At 30.6% G+C, this 17,875-nt stretch overlaps 2 protein-coding genes across 2 annotated transcripts; both read left to right on the top strand.

Moving 5' to 3' along the window:
- The first annotated feature begins 2,911 nt into the window (after positions 1–2,911).
- LOC148206700 (putative polyol transporter 3) lies at positions 2,912–4,873 on the top strand. Its single transcript, XM_088104618.1, has 2 exons — positions 2,912–3,196; positions 3,389–4,873. Exons 1-2 carry the CDS (start codon positions 3,094–3,096, stop codon positions 4,759–4,761), a joined length of 1,476 nt encoding a protein of 491 aa, XP_087960744.1. The 5' UTR covers positions 2,912–3,093; the 3' UTR covers positions 4,762–4,873.
- A 1,375-nt stretch (positions 4,874–6,248) lies between these two features.
- On the top strand, positions 6,249–9,447 carry LOC124847800 (uncharacterized). Its single transcript, XM_047325372.2, has 3 exons — positions 6,249–6,721; positions 6,799–7,017; positions 9,056–9,447. Exons 1-3 carry the CDS (start codon positions 6,500–6,502, stop codon positions 9,125–9,127), a joined length of 513 nt encoding a protein of 170 aa, XP_047181328.1. The 5' UTR covers positions 6,249–6,499; the 3' UTR covers positions 9,128–9,447.
- Positions 9,448–17,875: the final 8,428 nt, after the last annotated feature.

Below are 17,875 nucleotides of genomic sequence, written 5' to 3'. Positions count from 1 at the left end.
TACTAAATATTTATTAAACCATGGTATGTCCTTTTATTAAAAAAATACAAGAAAAATAGGTATTTATTTTAACACTACCAAAAAATTATTAAATAGCAACCAATTTTATATACAAAAAACAATTAATTATTATATTGACCAGGGTAGGTAATATTTTATAAATTAAAAATTATTGATATCTAAATTATGAATAGAAAATTATAATTATTTTTGTAAATTAAAGTTTAAATCGGTTTCAAACTTTAGACCAAAGTTTTAGTTACTAATCAATAATAATAAATATCAATGAATTAATGTTTAAATTAGTTTTTAATTTAAAATTAGATACTATTTTAAAATTAATAATAATAATTAGTTAAGACTTTGATAATTAATATTAAAGATTAATTTAGATTGTAATTCAGAAATTAATTATATATTTTTTATTTATAATAAAGATATTGTAAATACTAATAGTTTTTATTTTAAAAAATACATTTAATATGATTAATATAATAATTAATCATTTTGTTTTATAAAATTTATTGCAATTTAATATTTTTAATGTAAATTTAGAAGAGATATGACGTTAGTAAAAATGAAGAACGGGTGTGTGGTTTCTTATTGAAATTAAATGTTAAAATGAAGTCTTATTTAACTGGTATAAAACTATTATATCTTAATAATAATTAAATAACAATTAAAACTATTTTTACCTTCATTTTATATAGAAAATTTATTAAACTAAATATGTTTTTAATTATAAACTTTGAAACAGAATTAAAATTCGTTATATTTAAAATTTAATATATTTTAATCTTAAACTTTAAAAATAATAAATATAGTTCTTTTAATTTAATTATTTATTTTAAATGTTATATTTAAGTTGTTTATACTATTTTACACAATTTTATCTAAATATCATCTAAGAAAATATGTTTAATATGTCAAATAAATTTAATATAATTGAATTAAAAAATTAAAAAAATTATATTTATTTATTTTTATATTTAAAAAGAAAAATATATCAAAATTTTATATATAAATAAATGTTAATTCTACATTAAAGTTTAAAACTAAAAATATATTTATCTTAAATTATTTAAAATTTGTAAAACATTCTTAAAATAAAATAAAATATTTGACCGTGCCATTTGCCATTCATGGGATCAATGGTGTGAGTGTGTTCCAACACTCTCTATCTCTCTCTCGTGAATATATTTTTAGTATTGCAAGGGAAGGTACACTTCAACGCGGTCAGATAACACTTTAAACTTTAAACGAGCTTTTTATCCTTTCGCTTTCTGTATCATGCTTTAGATCATAAAAAACAACACGTTTATTATTTTTGTCTAAAAAATCTTACACAATTTGCATGTCATGCACGTTTATTTAATCTCAACCTTCCACGCGGAGAGGATGAATAAAATAAATGGACGAAAAGAAATAAAAGAATTAAAAAGAAAAACTGTTTTTTTTGGAGAGATAAAAGAAATCAGTAAATAAATAAAGTATATAGTATAAATCAGTAAATAAATAAAGTATATAGTATAAAATAGGAATATAATCAATTATTTATTTATTTTCTACCTAATATGCTAATTCAAATTCATCATCTAATTTATTTTCGGAATCAAGGATTTGGCTGTAGGAGAGTTGCATCCATTTAAAGTAAACATTACAGTTCACTTCACCGTCAGTCTTAATTAATGCTAGATACAGATTTTACTGCCAAACATAGTTACATAAATTTTCAGGAACCCTACAATTTATTTCAATGCAATGGTTGTTATCCAAATAGTCTACTCAGCACATATCGAACAGATTGTATCAATAATCTGGTTTTGTATCGAATTTTTGTGTCTATCCTTATCCATTTTAATCATAATTACTCTTCAATTTGTATTTCAATTTTTAAAATTTGAGAAAATATTATTTAAATATGGTTTTTTCATTAATTTTTTACTAAACAATAATTTTGTTTTAATTTAGTTTCCTAATTTAAAAATATATGAATTTAATTTTCTTAATAAATTTGTTAAATTTATTTAACTTTTAAAGATATTTTATTATAATACTTAAATTGTTTATATTATTTAAAATGAAATTAAAACTTTAAATAAATTTATCAAAATTTAATTAAAATAACTAAATTCACATTATATAATAATTGAATTTTCTTAAAAGAAATTAATTTGAGTTTTTTTACGAAAAAATTAAAGGAATAAAAATATATTTAATTGAAATATTAATTAGACGGTTATTTTATTCTCTTATTATTATTATTTTTTTCATCTAATCTTTACATTTATTAAGATTACAAAAATATTTATTCCATCTTAAAGAATCATAAATAACAACTTAAAAAAAATGAAGAGACGTTTGATTAGCCAACCGCGTGCCACGTGGCTTAACTAATTCAAACACAACTTTTTCTCTTGTATATGTTTCCAATCTTTTTCTTCTCTTTTTCCTACTTTTTATGGATAATGATACTTTTCACGATATTTTTTTTTTACAATTTATGTGTCATCAAGTTTATTATTATTATTAATTGTAAATTAATTTTAGATTAATCACATAATAACATATAAATGATGTTAAAATGTTGTCAAAATAATGTTATCAAAATATCATTATCCTATTTTTATTGTATTTTTAGGTTATAATTTTCAGAAATGAGATCATAACATACTTTTACATTCATTTAATACATGATATAAAGATAAAATAGTATAAAAAATATAAAATTTTATATTTTTTTAAAAAAGAAAAGAGTAAAAAATAATGTGAAATAAAATTTTATAACTTTTTATACTTTTTAAATAATTTTACTTTTATATTAACTATAAATAAATCTAAAAGTGTGTCATGTTATCGTATGTTTACGATGTTATAACATCATCCATCATCTCAGACTACTTCACAATTAGTGGGAACATATCAGACCAACGATCCCTTCTCCATTCTGTGTTTCCTATATAAACAAGTTTCGACTCAACTCAAATCACTTCACCACCCTTTTACTCTTCAGAAAATTTCTCACTACCGAGGAAGCCAAAGTGAGCTTAAATTTAAAATCTTATAACTAAATTAATATTAATTACTGTTATCATGGTGGAGCAGGGTGGCAGCGAAGACCAGACCACGACGTTCAACAAATATGCCTTTGCTTGTGCTGTAGTTGCTTCAATGGTTTCCATCATCTCTGGTTACGGTAATTTTGCATTCTCTCTCAACTTTTTTATTCTTTTTCTCTGCGATATTTCCCCCTTTTTTTAGTTTCCTTACTGCAAATTGAAGATGTCTATATAAATGAAAGGAAAAGATAGAAAAAAAAAAAGATGAATATAAAGAGAAGTTAGGTGTAAAATACATGTATAGTTTAAACTCTGTTTCATTGTTTCAGATACTGGTGTGATGAGTGGAGCAATGATATTCATCAAGGACGATATTGGAATAAGCGATACCCAGCAAGAGGTTCTTGCAGGAATCTTGAACCTGTGCGCGTTGGTAGGATCATTAGCAGCAGGAAGAACCTCTGATTACATCGGTCGTCGATACACGATTTTGTTAGCCTCCGTTCTGTTCATGCTGGGTGCAATTCTGATGGGGTACGGCCCCAACTATGCAATATTAATGGTTGGAAGGTGCGTTGGTGGTGTGGGTGTGGGTTTTGCTCTTATGATAGCACCGGTTTACTCGGCAGAGATTTCCTCTGCATCATCCAGGGGTTTTCTAACCTCTTTGCCGGAGCTTTGTATCGGCATTGGCATCTTACTTGGCTACGTATCGAACTTCTTCTTGGGAAAATTGACCTTGAAGCTTGGATGGAGGTTGATGCTTGGTGTTGCCGCGCTTCCTTCACTTGCATTGGCTTTGGTTATTCTGGCAATGCCAGAGTCGCCAAGGTGGTTAGTGATGCAGGGTCGTTTGGAAGGTGCGAAGAAGGTGCTATTGAAAGTTTCAAACACCACACAAGAGGCGGAACTTCGGTTCAGCGAAATAAAAGTGGCTGTAGGGTTTGATGAGACGTGTGGCAAGGTCCCTGAGAAGTCACAGGGTGAAGGCGTTTGGAAAGAGTTGCTTGTGAGGCCCACACCGGAAGTTCGTTGGATGCTGATTGCAGCAGTAGGGATTCATTTTTTCGAGCATGCAACTGGGATTGAAGCCGTGATGTTGTATAGTCCGAGAATCTTCAAGAAAGCTGGTGTGAGAAGTAAGGATAAGCTCTTGCTTGCGACTGTTGGAATCGGTCTGACTAAGATAATTTTCTTGTTGATGGCTTTGTTTTTGCTTGACAAAGTTGGTAGAAGGCGGCTCTTGCAAATAAGCACTGGGGGGATGATTTGTGGGCTGACACTTTTGGGTTTTAGTTTGACCATGGTTGATGAATCCAGTAAAAAGGTATTGTGGGCATTGAGTCTTAGCATTGCGGCCACATATGCTTATGTTGCTTTCTTTAACATTGGGCTTGGGCCTGTGACTTGGGTCTACAGCACGGAGATATTTCCTTTGAAGTTGAGGGCGCAAGGGGCTAGTATAGGAGTTGCAGTGAATAGAACCATGAATGCTGTGGTTTCCATGAGCTTTCTTTCAGTCTCCAAAGCATTCACCATTGGTGGCAGCTTCTTCATGTTCGCTGGTGTATCTGTACTCGCTTGGCTCTTCTTTTACTTTTTTCTTCCTGAAACCAAAGGCGTGCCTTTGGAAGAAATGGAAATGGTTTTTAGCAAAAAATCCTGCCCTAAAAATGTAGTAACAAAACCTGATCCCAGATAGAAACTATTGTGTTCTGGCAAGAGTTATAATATTCTTGAAGCCCAAAGGTGGGACAGTGTACCATTTTGAAGTAAATGTTGTTAAATTCAACAGACAGGGTTCTATATTTAAATCTCTTTTTACCTTATTATTTCTATCATCTTTAACAGTATAAAAAACACTTAGAAAACCTAAGTGCCTAAATAGTTAAAATAAAAATTCTGCCACTCTGGCTCCAGTGGAATTAGCCATATTCAAATTTCAGGCAAAGTAGGGTTAAGTGAAATTCAAATTAAACCTCATCATTAGGTTTTAAGACCATAAATAGTGAGATGAATAACTTAACAATTCAGAATTGGTTAGGTCTTGCTTACTTAATAAGATTAATGGGCCTTTGTATTGTTTTGCATGAGATAAAGAGTATACAAATTGATGAAGATGAAACTTGAAAGGCCATGATAGAATGAAACGGTTTTTTAGATCATATTTTAGGTATTTTCTAAATAAGAAAATTTAATTTCATTCAATGTAATAAAGCTCAAACATGATCAAACTGAACAAGTCGAAATGATAAAATAAATTTCTATACAAAAATAGAATATAAAATAAATGACCTACTATAAATTATAATAAAATTCCTAAAACCAAAAGTAATCTCAAATTAAAAGCATTGAATCAAGCTGCCTAATTAAGAACCGGTTTAATATCCAATTTTTAATTAAAAAAAACAACTTAAAATCCCGGAGAAAAAAAAAAGTTCCAAAGCTTACGTATTTGATACAGTTTATGCTATCTGATTAAATTTTATTTGTCTCATCTTAAATGGGCTACATATTTCAAATATAAAATTCTAAATTTAATTGGAAAACAGTATCAACTATTTAAAATAGTTTTCTCCTCAGAAAAAACCGATCTGTTGAGTCTAAAATTAGCAAAAGAACGATATATTAAATTTATTTGAAATAGTTTTTTTTTTATATTTTAAAAAAAATATGTTTATAAAATATAAAAATCAAGATAAATAAAGGTGGATGTAGAAAAGTTATTTGCTCAATTAGTATTAATTTCTAACAATATATAACATGTACTTGTATTTGCTTTTTTTTTTCATAACACTTTATCATTTATATAAATTTTCAATTTTACGATTCTAATTTCTCAAAGTTTTAATTTTAATTATTATACTGATATTAAATATTGAATTGGTGTATTTAGTGAGGAAAAGTTTGTGTAGACTATATTAGACGAAAGAGGACTCGACTAAATTTGTAGTTTTAGCATTTAACTAATCGTTTTAAGTCCTAATTTAAATGTAAACTAATTTGAACTTTAAGCATCGATGAAGCACTTGGCAAAGTGGAAATGGTTAATGGATAAGTGTGACGAAAACGGTGTCGTCTATGTGTCGGTTGCACGCGGTATCGATGTCGGTGGCTTAAGTCCAATCAACGGTCATCATTGATCCATCTAAAACAAAGGTCAATTTATCTTAACAAAACACATATTATTGCGGTATCCCACTCTCCAAACATACCACGATTTCAGAATTCTTTTCACTAACTAAAATAGTAATAATCACTGTTCAGTGTTCTTCTTCAGTTTAGATCGGCTTCATTTCCCCTTTGGACAAATCTGAGTCTGAACGATGAAGCGAATGCAAAAGCACCCACCACAATGTTAGAAGAAAGAAGAAAAACGTAGAGCTAAATTCCATACCCAAACAAAACCCGACCGGTTTTTTTCAATTGAAATCCAAGAAATGAAGGATGAAGAGACACTCCCAATTGCGAAAAAGGAAACCCTAACTTCAGATTCAGGTTTATTCGGAAGAGGAAGTTACAAATTTTGGGCACTGGCGGCCATTTTGCTCCTCGCACTGTGGTCCATGTTCACCGGCACCGTCTCGCTCCGGTGGTCGGGCACGCTCAACACCTTCTCCCATGACCTCCACGTGCCGCTCCACGACCACCTCGACGTCCTCGTAGGTTTCCATTTTGCTCTTTCCGCATCTGGGTTTAACGGCATGTGTGACCTAATAATGGGTAAATGTGAGTGCAGGAAATGGAGGAGAGAGAGAAGGTGGTGAGGCACATGTGGGACGTGTACACGAATAACCGTAGGACCAGGTTGCCTCGGTTCTGGCAAGAGGCCTTCGAGGCTGCGTACGAGGATTTGAGCAGTGACGTGGCGGAGGTTAGAGACGCTGCCATCGCCGAGATCGCTAACATGTCTCTAAGCTCCTTTGATATTCAATTGCCTCCTGTCACACATTCTACGGTTTTTACTTCTCCTTCCTATTAAAATTATTGAACTCGATTTATCTGTGCCACTGCTTTTTATTATTATTATTATTATTATTATTATTGTTATTATTATTATTATTATTAAGTATTATATAACGAGTGATCTTATGAAGTAAAGATTGGTTTGAATTCCGATCAAAAGTCGTGTCAGATATAACTTTTCAGGCATTTGTGGTTAAAACCCTATACACTAATGGTGCATTTATTGTTTCCTCTTTGAACCGTGTAAATATGTTTTACATTATCATTCACTTTCCTTAATTTTGTTGACTTTTATTTTAACTATTTTAATAACATAATTTCTTATTAGCAGTAAAAGCTTTTTTATACTAACAATGATGCTTATTGTCCACGTATCTTTTATCCTTATTAATTGAAATGAATCCTTTTGAGGAGGAACTTTTCTTCAAGTAGATGGTTTACAACGTGGCCCCCTGTCAGGGGAAGAAAGTTTTGTTTTGTTCATTTTGTTGGCTTGATTACATGTTTTGTTGCTTGTCTTGCAACAGTTCTTTGATCTCTGCTTTGATTCCATTTCGACTCTCTTGGTTGTGTTCAAATGTGCAAATTGAATTGCCTCTCGTGGCACTGCTGTTTTTTAACCAAGTCTGAGAAATTTAGCTTAGAGCTTAATTCCACCCCTCGGAAACTAACATATAAGGTGAGGACTGTCCATGTTTTGTATACTTATTTACACTATATCTTAGTCGATGTGAAACTAAATAACCTTTCCAACATAGCAAATTAGGCAGCTCAAAGTAGCCACAAGGCAGGGGTGACCACAATTAAGGGGACTTTCCAATCACTGAGATATTGCTACGTAGGGAACATTTACTGCTACTGAAAAATTATCTGCTAATGGGGGATTTAATTCCCATCAACTTGAAAAGCTGGTGCATAGCATTGTTGAAATAGGAACTGGGCGTCCACAATAATTAAAGGAGACATATGCGTAGGCCTCCCCTTTCTGCCCTGTCCCGGTGCCCCTTGCCTTGCTTACTCGTGCAAGAATTGAATCCCATTCCGCGCATTAGTAAGAGACAAAATTGGACAGTATATGGATTGTTGAATTGTTTGATACAATTAAGATAATGTGGAACTGGTGTGGTCAGGAGGAAGGACTGCTTGGAAAAGAAAATAAAATGAAAAGGAAATGTATCTTGATAATTGTTGAGATTGAATTTCTTATTTAGTCTAGTTGTTATTGAATTTCTATTATTACTGGTTGAAAGAGATCCTTGGTGCGACCATTAGAGTTGCTGCCATGTGACTAGGAGGTCAAGGTTCTGAGTCGAGGAATTAATCTCTTGAAAATGCCAAGTAAGTCTGCCTGCGATATACTCTTAGTGGTGGGAGCCTTTAGCACTGTATTCTGTAGCCTCTTTTTCATATAATTATTAGTTAATTTAGGTAGATTGTTTGAGTATCGTGACTGGTGGTGACTCTCAAGGATGTAAGCGTTTACAGAAAACAGACAGCTGTCTGCAATTGTAATTTGTGATTTAGGGTAGCCGGCATAACATTGATATTTTAGTGTAAATTAAGTGTCCCTCCTTGTCTGAATATGTTGAGGACATTCAACATTAGAGTATTATTTCACATTTTTCTTCCACATAAAAGGGTAAGTTAATGGGTGAGTTTTACGAGTGAACTTGTTTGTATGAACAATGTGGGGATCATATATGATCAGAAGTGTTGGTAAGGCTTATAAATAAGACATAAATTCACTTGTGAGTTTTGATGTTGTTGGTAAGTTGGTTTGATGTTTTTCTCTTTGTTTACATTTTTTGGGTATTAAGGACGGGTAAATTAGCTTGTTTATGTTTATACTGAATTTTTTAAGGGAATGTTGAAAACAACATAAATTTATATTTTATACTTCTTTAACAAAATCAAGAAAGCAGGAAAAGAATGTACTTAGAAGCTGGGGCGTGACAGAAATTGTATCTATTAATGCTTCAATCTAGATGTTTTTCGAATGCATGTCTCACTGCATTTATGTACCATTTCAGAGAGCACAGGAAGTTGATAAGAACCTCGAGCAATTGGAGAAAGGTAAAGGTGCAACCTCCAAACGTGCATAGATATTGGAATGTGAAGCAACCAAAGGGCCGTGTTACCTGAAGCTTATCTTGTGGTTCCCAGGCGGACTCATACTCCGGTTTTCATGCATCCGTAACACGGAAAATTATGTACTTTATTTGGTTGTGATTCTTTCAAATTTTGCAGTCAACTTCATAATGTTCACTGTACTAGTAAATTGGAACGTGATAAATCAGATTAAAAGTATATTTCTGGTTTGATTTCATATATATATATATATATACTTGGTTTCTAATTTGAAAAAAATTGTACTAGGTTTCAAAAAATGAAGAAAACAAATACTCATTTCAATTTATGGTTATCCATGTGCAGTACTTCTGACCCATACTTGACACTCAGGGTTCCAAAATAGAAATAGATCAAAAATTATTTCCAAGTTCTTGCTTAGGAAATAATCATTTCAAATTGATTAAAAGATTCTGATGGTCTTCTTATAGAAATCTCAATTTGTTTTTTTTTTGTTCTAAGTTGTTTTAATTGGATTTTCAATTTAAAAAATGTGACGCAATTTAAACTTTTCTGTTAAACGATGTTAATGCAATTTGATTAATTTGATTCTTTCTATTAGATGACATTAATTCAATGTCATGTGTCAATGGTTTTTTTTTTTTTTTTAATTTTTAATTTTATTTTAATTTTTTTAGAAAAGAAAACTTTGTTACATATTGAATGAGGACTCTGACCTGGCACAGATAGTATGACATTATGAAAAAATGTGAAAAATGTCATTGGAAAATCTTAGTATTTTTATTTGAATTTTGACTTATTTTAATTCTAATTTTTTAAAATTAAAGCAATTTTATCTTTTTTTTTAATTAAGATCAAATTTAACTTTTTTTATATATGATAATTTTTTTATATATGATAATTTTATTAAAATTGATGTTTTCATTAAATGTTTTCGAGTATATTAAATTTATATTTTACATTAAACTTTATTTATATTTTGTTTTACATATTTAAATATTAATAAATTCTATACAAATATTAGGGTTAGTTTAACGTTCAATGTAAAATATAAATTTAAATAGATTTAATATTGTTAAAATTTTATATTTGAATTTATGATATTGTTATTTTAAACAAATTCTAATATTTTTGAATAAAATTATTAATATATAATAAAATTCCCTATAAAATATAAATTTAATATTATTAAAAATATTTAATAAATTTTTTTAATAAAAATATCAATTTTAATATAATATAGATTTATATAAAAATTAAATTTAGTCTTAAAAATGATATAATTATTCTAATTTAAAAAGAATTAAGGCGGGATTAAAACAAAATACAAATAAAAGGACTAAATTGAAATTTTTCATATGACATTTACTATGTGACTGTTTGATGGTAAATCTCCTAGCCATAGTCAAACACTTTCAAGAGAGTGGAAGCTATGCATGAAGATGATATCAACTCTATCTTGTGGGTCACCTTTGGAGCTATCATAGAGCATGAATTGAAGAAGAATGTAGAACATCTAGGTCATTGTATTCGACCATGTAGTGTGAGTTTGTTTAAGGCTTCTATTAAGGTCTAAGTAGCGTATGATTTTTCCTAAGTTAGACATCCAAACCAAGTGGAAAGTGTGTGTCATGTGCCATGTTTTTTAAAAGTGACCACATGACACCTAGGAATGAAGATGATTTCTTTTTGGTAGTGACCACATGTTTGTGTGTTTTTTCAAGGATTTAATTTAATTGATTCTCTATTGTATCGACTCAATGTGAGTTTTTCTTCCACATAGTCAACAAACACTCATTTTTCAATTTAACTAGAGTGTTTTCACGTCTAAGTATTAAGGAAAGGGATTAATTTCACGTAAATTTTACTAATTTCATGAACAAATTTCATCCAAACATTTAATGAATTTGATCTCCTTTATACTTGAATTTCAATGAGAATCTCCTAATTTGCTATTTTTTCTTTTGGGTTTTTTTTTTATGTAAATGGAAATGAAAATGAAAGAACATTGGATGAAGTGCAATATAAAGATGGTAAAATTCAAGTGGTAATAGGTGTGATGATAGAAGAAGTAGAAGAAGTTATTGTAAAGTAACAAGAACACTTAAATAAATTGCAAAAAGTAAATTACAAACAAAAGTAAAGGAACTTGTAATAATAAATCAACAAAAGTAGTGACCACAAAAATTAATAGGTTTAATTGCTTACTTTTTCCTTAGTTTCGTTACAATGTGTCAAGTTGGTCCTCTCTTTAAAAAAATTTACAATTTCCTATATACCTGGTATAATTTGCCTGAATCAAGTCTCTTTTGTTAAATATATAGAAACAAAGTTAATTGTTTCTTAATGTGGCAAAAGAGTACGGTAACATTTGATTTAGGGTTTTGATTTGAGGTTTTTTTGCCGCGTTTTGATTTGGGCTTGGGGATAACCATTTCTTCCTCTTCTTTCTAGATTCAAATTGGATTCCTGTTTTTGGGATTTTTGCATTTTGATTCGCATTTGAGATGTAGGTTTTCTGAAATTTGGAATTTAGGGTTTTTGATTATGCAAGTTAGGGTTTTAATTGTTCTCTAATTTTGGGCATTTCTGTTTTGTTATCTGAGTTTTGTGAATTGGGATGTAGGACTTTCATTTCAAATTGTATTTTTGGGATTTCTATCAATGCAAGATGAACAACACTGATTCAATGAGGTACATACTTGACTTAGGGCATCACATATACCTCCCCTTTGTAATCACTTTACATTACATTTAAACATCTGTAAACCTTAAAATATTAGTTTTGCCATGTTATCATACTCTTTTGCCACATCAAAAAACAGTTAACTCTGTTTGTGCATATTCAACTGAAAGAACTTGATTGAGACAAATTATACCATGTGTGGACGAAATTGAAACTTTTTTAAAAGGAAGGATCAACTTGACACATTGCAGTAAACCTAGGGACAAAGTAAGCAATTAAACCAAATTAATATTGGATTAGTCATTTTTCCTATTCGCGGCATTTTGAAATGTATGTTTTGTTCCACGATTTGTCACAATTGTAAAATACAAAATAAACCCTATTTATATTTTCTGACATTCCTCGTACAGTTACAATATTTAAATTCAAATTTGAACAATATTACATATAGTTGTCCTAAAACTAACCTTACCAGTTTCAAAGTTCATGTAGCTTGGAAAGTTGATATTCGCTAAGTTTTCTAGAGTAATTGTTGCTTTGTCCATTTCTTCGATTTTCTTCTTGGTTTCGATCAATAGTTGCTTCATGACTTTCATTTTCTCTCGATCAACTTTTAAACAAGAGGTTAGTAACTAGCTTTTAATGAGCTACTTGCCTATTTTATGACATTCATCTCATTAAGAAGCACTTGATTAATTGTGTCTTCACTCACCCCATCTTTGTAGAATATAATCATTTATGGTTCACAACTAGTGAAGTTCGGAAAGCACAAAATTTTTTGATAACTCCTGAAGACTTTATTATCCTACACCAATAGTGTCTCTATAAAATTGGGAACTAACAGCAGAATAAGAATCTGATTAGCTTTGAGACCTACATTCACTAAGGGTGCAAATCCCATACTTGTGTATAAGCAAGAATATCTCAATGGTTATTGACTACACTTTGATAACATTATTAGTGTTTGGGAGATAATATACCTGAAAATGTTTGGCAGCACCTCTAACAATGTTTACCTGAAAGAGTCGAAAAAGAAAACAGTTATACTTAGATAAAGATTAAGACTCAACCTGAATGTAAAAAGAGGTGTATAACTTAATATACCAAAGCAAAAACAAAATCAGCAAAAAAATAAAAAAATTCCATCTAACCCTGTAAAATACAAAAAAAACAAGAGACGGCAAAGCAGCATTACCTTCACAATATCACGATCATTCCATGGCCTTTTATTAGATCTAAGACATCCATCTTCTCCAAGACATGTACACGACCCACCTAAAAGTTCTGGCAACTAGCAGTGTACATATTTACAAACCATAGATTATTAGACAACAATTTGATTAAAAATTACACGTAGACCCAGGTTCAAGAACCTGCAAATGGTTTTCGCATCAAGAAACTTCTGTGTAGCATGCCAGAGCATCTTCTTAAAGCCCAGACCGGCATTGCTGAGATACATTCGGTTTAATGTCTGCAATGAATGTTGATGATTCTAATGCACACATGAAGATGAGGGGAAAATAAATTGCTTTGGGAAAGGGAAGGATGAAAACCTCAGGATAGTAATTGTATATATTTTTATGGCAGCTAAAAGACTTGCACCAGTAGGAGATAAATTTTTTATTGCCTATATTACAAACATCATCAAGTTAAAATTGAAAAATGTACAAAAAACGATGAAGATACTGAAATTGTGAAATACCTTATTAAGTACAACAAACTATAAGGAATACAAACACCTTAACCAAGTTTCATTGATGAGACACATAATTTTATAATAAACTTGAGTGACACAATACAAGTTACCAAGCTCTGTACGTCCAATATTGTTGTGGTTGATGAAATCCTTCTTTTGGCTGCAATGGAACATGCTGGAAACTTTTCTTGCAGAGCCCTCTCGAACTCTTGGACATGACATTTCAAATATCTATCTATTGTGGTGATACACATCAACCTACTTGGATGAGCTTTCCCAAGCCTTTCAATGTAAACTGCTCTACCTTCCTTATTAACTCCGTGATACCCGAGAGGGTAATGCTGCAACACCTCTTCCAACTCTTCAAATTCAAAATTTAGTAATTCAACTGGCCAAACATTGGTGACTGAGTTAGCTACAAATATAAAACCAAACTGGTTAATTCATGTAACTAAATTAGCCAATTTCATAAAAAAAATCAGATTGGTCCAAGCAAGGATTAATGAAAACTGAACAAGGAAAAAGGAATTGGTTTGCAGATGCAGCTTTGGATTCTCGTCAAATAATTAATTTGGACTGTACTAGTCACAATGCAAATCTCACAGCTGCAGGGTGTATGTAATAGGTTGTTTTTCAATGTTTACTCAAACTGATATTGCAAAGGCAGCAGATCAGATTTGCTTGCTGCAGTCCAGACCTGTCTTCGTGCTTGTCGTTTATCACTTTTCCCCACTTCCTAGGAGACTACCAATGATAGATGAGGTCTCTGAACTGACTGCACCTTCAAATCACCTCACAAGAAAACAATTACGACAGTTTTAATAACAATTAATACTTCCAGTAGCGCCAAATAAAAACCAGAAGGACTGCACCAGCACTGACATTTGATCAAACAGTTTTGGTGCTAGAGTTTCAAGAATTGGAAAATAAGCAATGAACAGGTTATGAAACAGGATTAAGATAGGCTTTAGTGTGGATTACAAAAGCAATCAAAGACAACAAGTTGCAGCTGAAACGAAAATTAAACTCACTTTTCAGATTTCCCAAACTGTTTGAGAAAATGCTTCAAAGATAAATCAGTTTAGGAGTAGAAATTCTGGTTCTGGTATGTCAGATTTCAAAAAAATGGGTTGCACTGGTCCAATTAGCTTCTTACTTGTATTCCAAAATCTTTTGAATGTATTGTTTATGTTATTGGAACCAGGCTTTTGCTACAACCCTTACTCAAAGATCAATGCACAAATCAGTTTTAGGAAAATCTGTTGCAGCAACTTGTGTTGACCAAAACTTGCCTAAAGTGGATGAGTTGAGTAGTGAAAATGCACAGGACAATATAAACTCAAGTTAATTTTGTATGAACATGTTTATTTTATGAAAACAAAGTTGTTTGAGCAGCTTTTCAGTTCAGATTCACCTTAAGTGACATTTTGACTTATCCAAGTCCTTATGAATTCAAAACAAGAAACACTACTATCCAAATTTAGGCACAGAAATTCAAATGCACTTTTTACAATTAATTTGACTCTAAAAAAGCAATTTAAAATTGCTCGATTCAGCAGAATGATACAATAGATGGTTAGCAATTATTTTAGTGCTAAAACCAGAATTGATCATAGCAATCAGATTTAACAAATATAAAGCAGATTGGCCAACTGTTATACCAACAACTTTGAGTGCTTTTCTCAAGGTGCAACCAAGCTCTTGCTTTAGCAACTCCTAGCTTAATTGGACTGCACCTATTAAGTACTCAGACCAAAAGAACAGAACCACTTCTGTAGTGATGCTACTGGTTTGATTTTTTTTTTTTTGAAAACAGATTATAGAAATTATCCAGCAATTAAGTCTGATAATACTAGTTATATACGAATATATTAGAAATTTCTTCCATGGAGTAAAAGTATCTTTCTTCTAACATTCACACCCTAAAAATAATGTAAGTGGGTGTTAAAACATAAAAAAAGAGAAAATAGCCAATAATTCTTAATAACATCAAATAGACAGTGAAGATAATTTATATATACATAGGCAATCTTACTTATCAAATACCTCAACTGAATAGAATCATTCTATCACGTTAAATCACTTACATATTAATAATCTACACCATCTAGAGGGACACCTAATTTTGGCAACTAACAGCAGAATAACAATCTGATTAGCTTTGAGACCTACATTCACTAAGGGTGCAAATCCGAGACTTGTGTATTTTCGATCGATCAAGCAATATAAGACTTGATCTTCGATCGATTATATATAACTTACCTTACCAACTTTTGGTCTTACAAGGACTCTTAATATCTTGAATAATTTCTTCCTATTTCTCCATGTCCTTAACAATATTATATAAATTAAATATATAATATTACATTTAAATACAATAAACCACAAATTAAAAAGTTTAAACAATTTATTTTAGTAAGATCGATTTCTTAATAATTCAATTTTAAACTATATAAGTTTTTCACATTAGAAAAAAAATTGTCAAGTCTCACTCTTAAATGTAATGTTATAAACCTTCTAAATATAGTGATTTAAATTAAAAAGTATATTTTAAAATACAAAAATATAAAAGTTTATGGAAACAAAATAGAAATAGCATAACAACTAGAAAGAGAATAGTTTAATAGTAAGCATTTCATGTATATTTATCATAACTTTAATAGTTATTTTCTATTATTAGTTTCTTTATTTCAAATTAAAAAGATGTATAAATATTTTGATAAAATAAGTAACAAAACCAATTGATGTAAAACAACTTAATTATACATTAGTAGCTATTTCATGTTATTTATGGCAACATTGCAGACCTTGTCCAATAAATTCAAATTTTGACTCAGTGAGTCACTTAAGGAATACTTCACCTTATGCTTGAAACCACATAAAAAGCATAAGAGGTATGAAAAAAGAGAGAAACAAAAAGCATGTAAGAAAAGACTAGGACACTCGTATCCTAAACACACCATATGTGACTTTCCCCTTCATTTCTTCTTCGTCCTTTTCTGTAGATTTTGCGATGTTAAATTTCATGAATAGCTATTTATTTTTATTTTGAATTAAATGTAACTCACTATATTTATATATAATATTATATTACTCTTCTCATTTATGTTTATTTTTTATTATGTTCTGATAAATTAGTCCAAGTCATAAGAGGTTACAAAATTTTATGAACATCTAATACCAGACAATCAATAAATTATTTTTCTAAAAATGAATAATAACTTAAAACGTTTCTTTGTTTTTGAAAGAAATGGTTCACTTTATCTCAGGTTATATATTGGTTAGGGAACTTTTAAAAGCTATTATTTTTTTCAACTTTTTTTTTTCTGCATGTGGTAATTCCTCTTTACATTTTATAAAAGGTATTCACAGAGTATAAATGTGTTTAATATCTTCAAATATATAAAAAAATGAACACTTTTCTATTACTTTCTTTACTTCCGTTGTTGCAAAATGAACAGGTAGAGCTCTCTCTTCAACTGGGAGGAAGAAATTCAATTATGAGATCTGGTTTTGGCTGTTAGCAAATGTTCTGGTATGAATTTTTTGTTTTAAAATTAGACATTCCAATGAATTATAACTTTTACCATTTTTTTTTGAAAATATTTATTTACATTTCATCTTTACTGTTGTTTAGATTATTTTAATTAATATTTTAAATATTTATATTTTTAAATTTCTCTTTTAGTATACTAACTCATATGAAAATCAATGTGGCTTTAATACTTTTGTAATACATTGTCTCTCCAACAATTGAACGTACAGGAGCTGAAAGATTGGTATATGAAAAAAATTAAGGCCCTGTTCGCATGACTGTTCATGCAAATTTGCGGGCGATTTATAAACCCCATGCTGTTCGTTTGTGAGAAAAAGGATGGATCACGACAGATTTGTGGAGATTTGCGGGATATACTCAATTTTGGTCACTCTCAATTTCGAAGAGATTTGTGTGGATTGTTTGGAAAAAGTCCTATGTGCCCTTACCGTATTACCTAAATTCTATAAGTGTACGTTGTTGAGAGCTATGGAGAGTGCCTTGCTGTTTTGCTGAGACGAGGAAGAGGAAGTGGTGAGGTAAGTAGAACCTATTGTCATGTATATGGTGGTTTGCATTTGCAGGTTTGTAGACTGGGAGGAAGAATGACGTTGTGCGTGTTGATGGCAAGAAAAATCAAAGGCTTGAAGAAGAAGATGAAACCGCGTGCGTCAGAGGCGAAGAAGACGATGAAGAGTGTTTAAATGGAGGGTTCGTAATTGATTACACCAGAGACGTAATCGGTCACGTCAATATGAAGAGTTTTCAAATGGTTCTGTAACCGGTTACGACAAACTGTAACCGGTCACGGCAAAGTATAACCGGTTACATTTTTGTGTATTTTA

Source organism: Vigna umbellata, chromosome 1, assembly GCF_029865625.1.
Source record: "Vigna umbellata cultivar VRB3 chromosome 1, Vumbellata_1.0, whole genome shotgun sequence".
NCBI classification, from domain to species: Eukaryota; Viridiplantae; Streptophyta; class Magnoliopsida; order Fabales; family Fabaceae; genus Vigna; species Vigna umbellata.
Note: the sequence above shows the minus strand (reverse complement) of the source record. Positions and strands in the feature narration are given on the sequence as shown.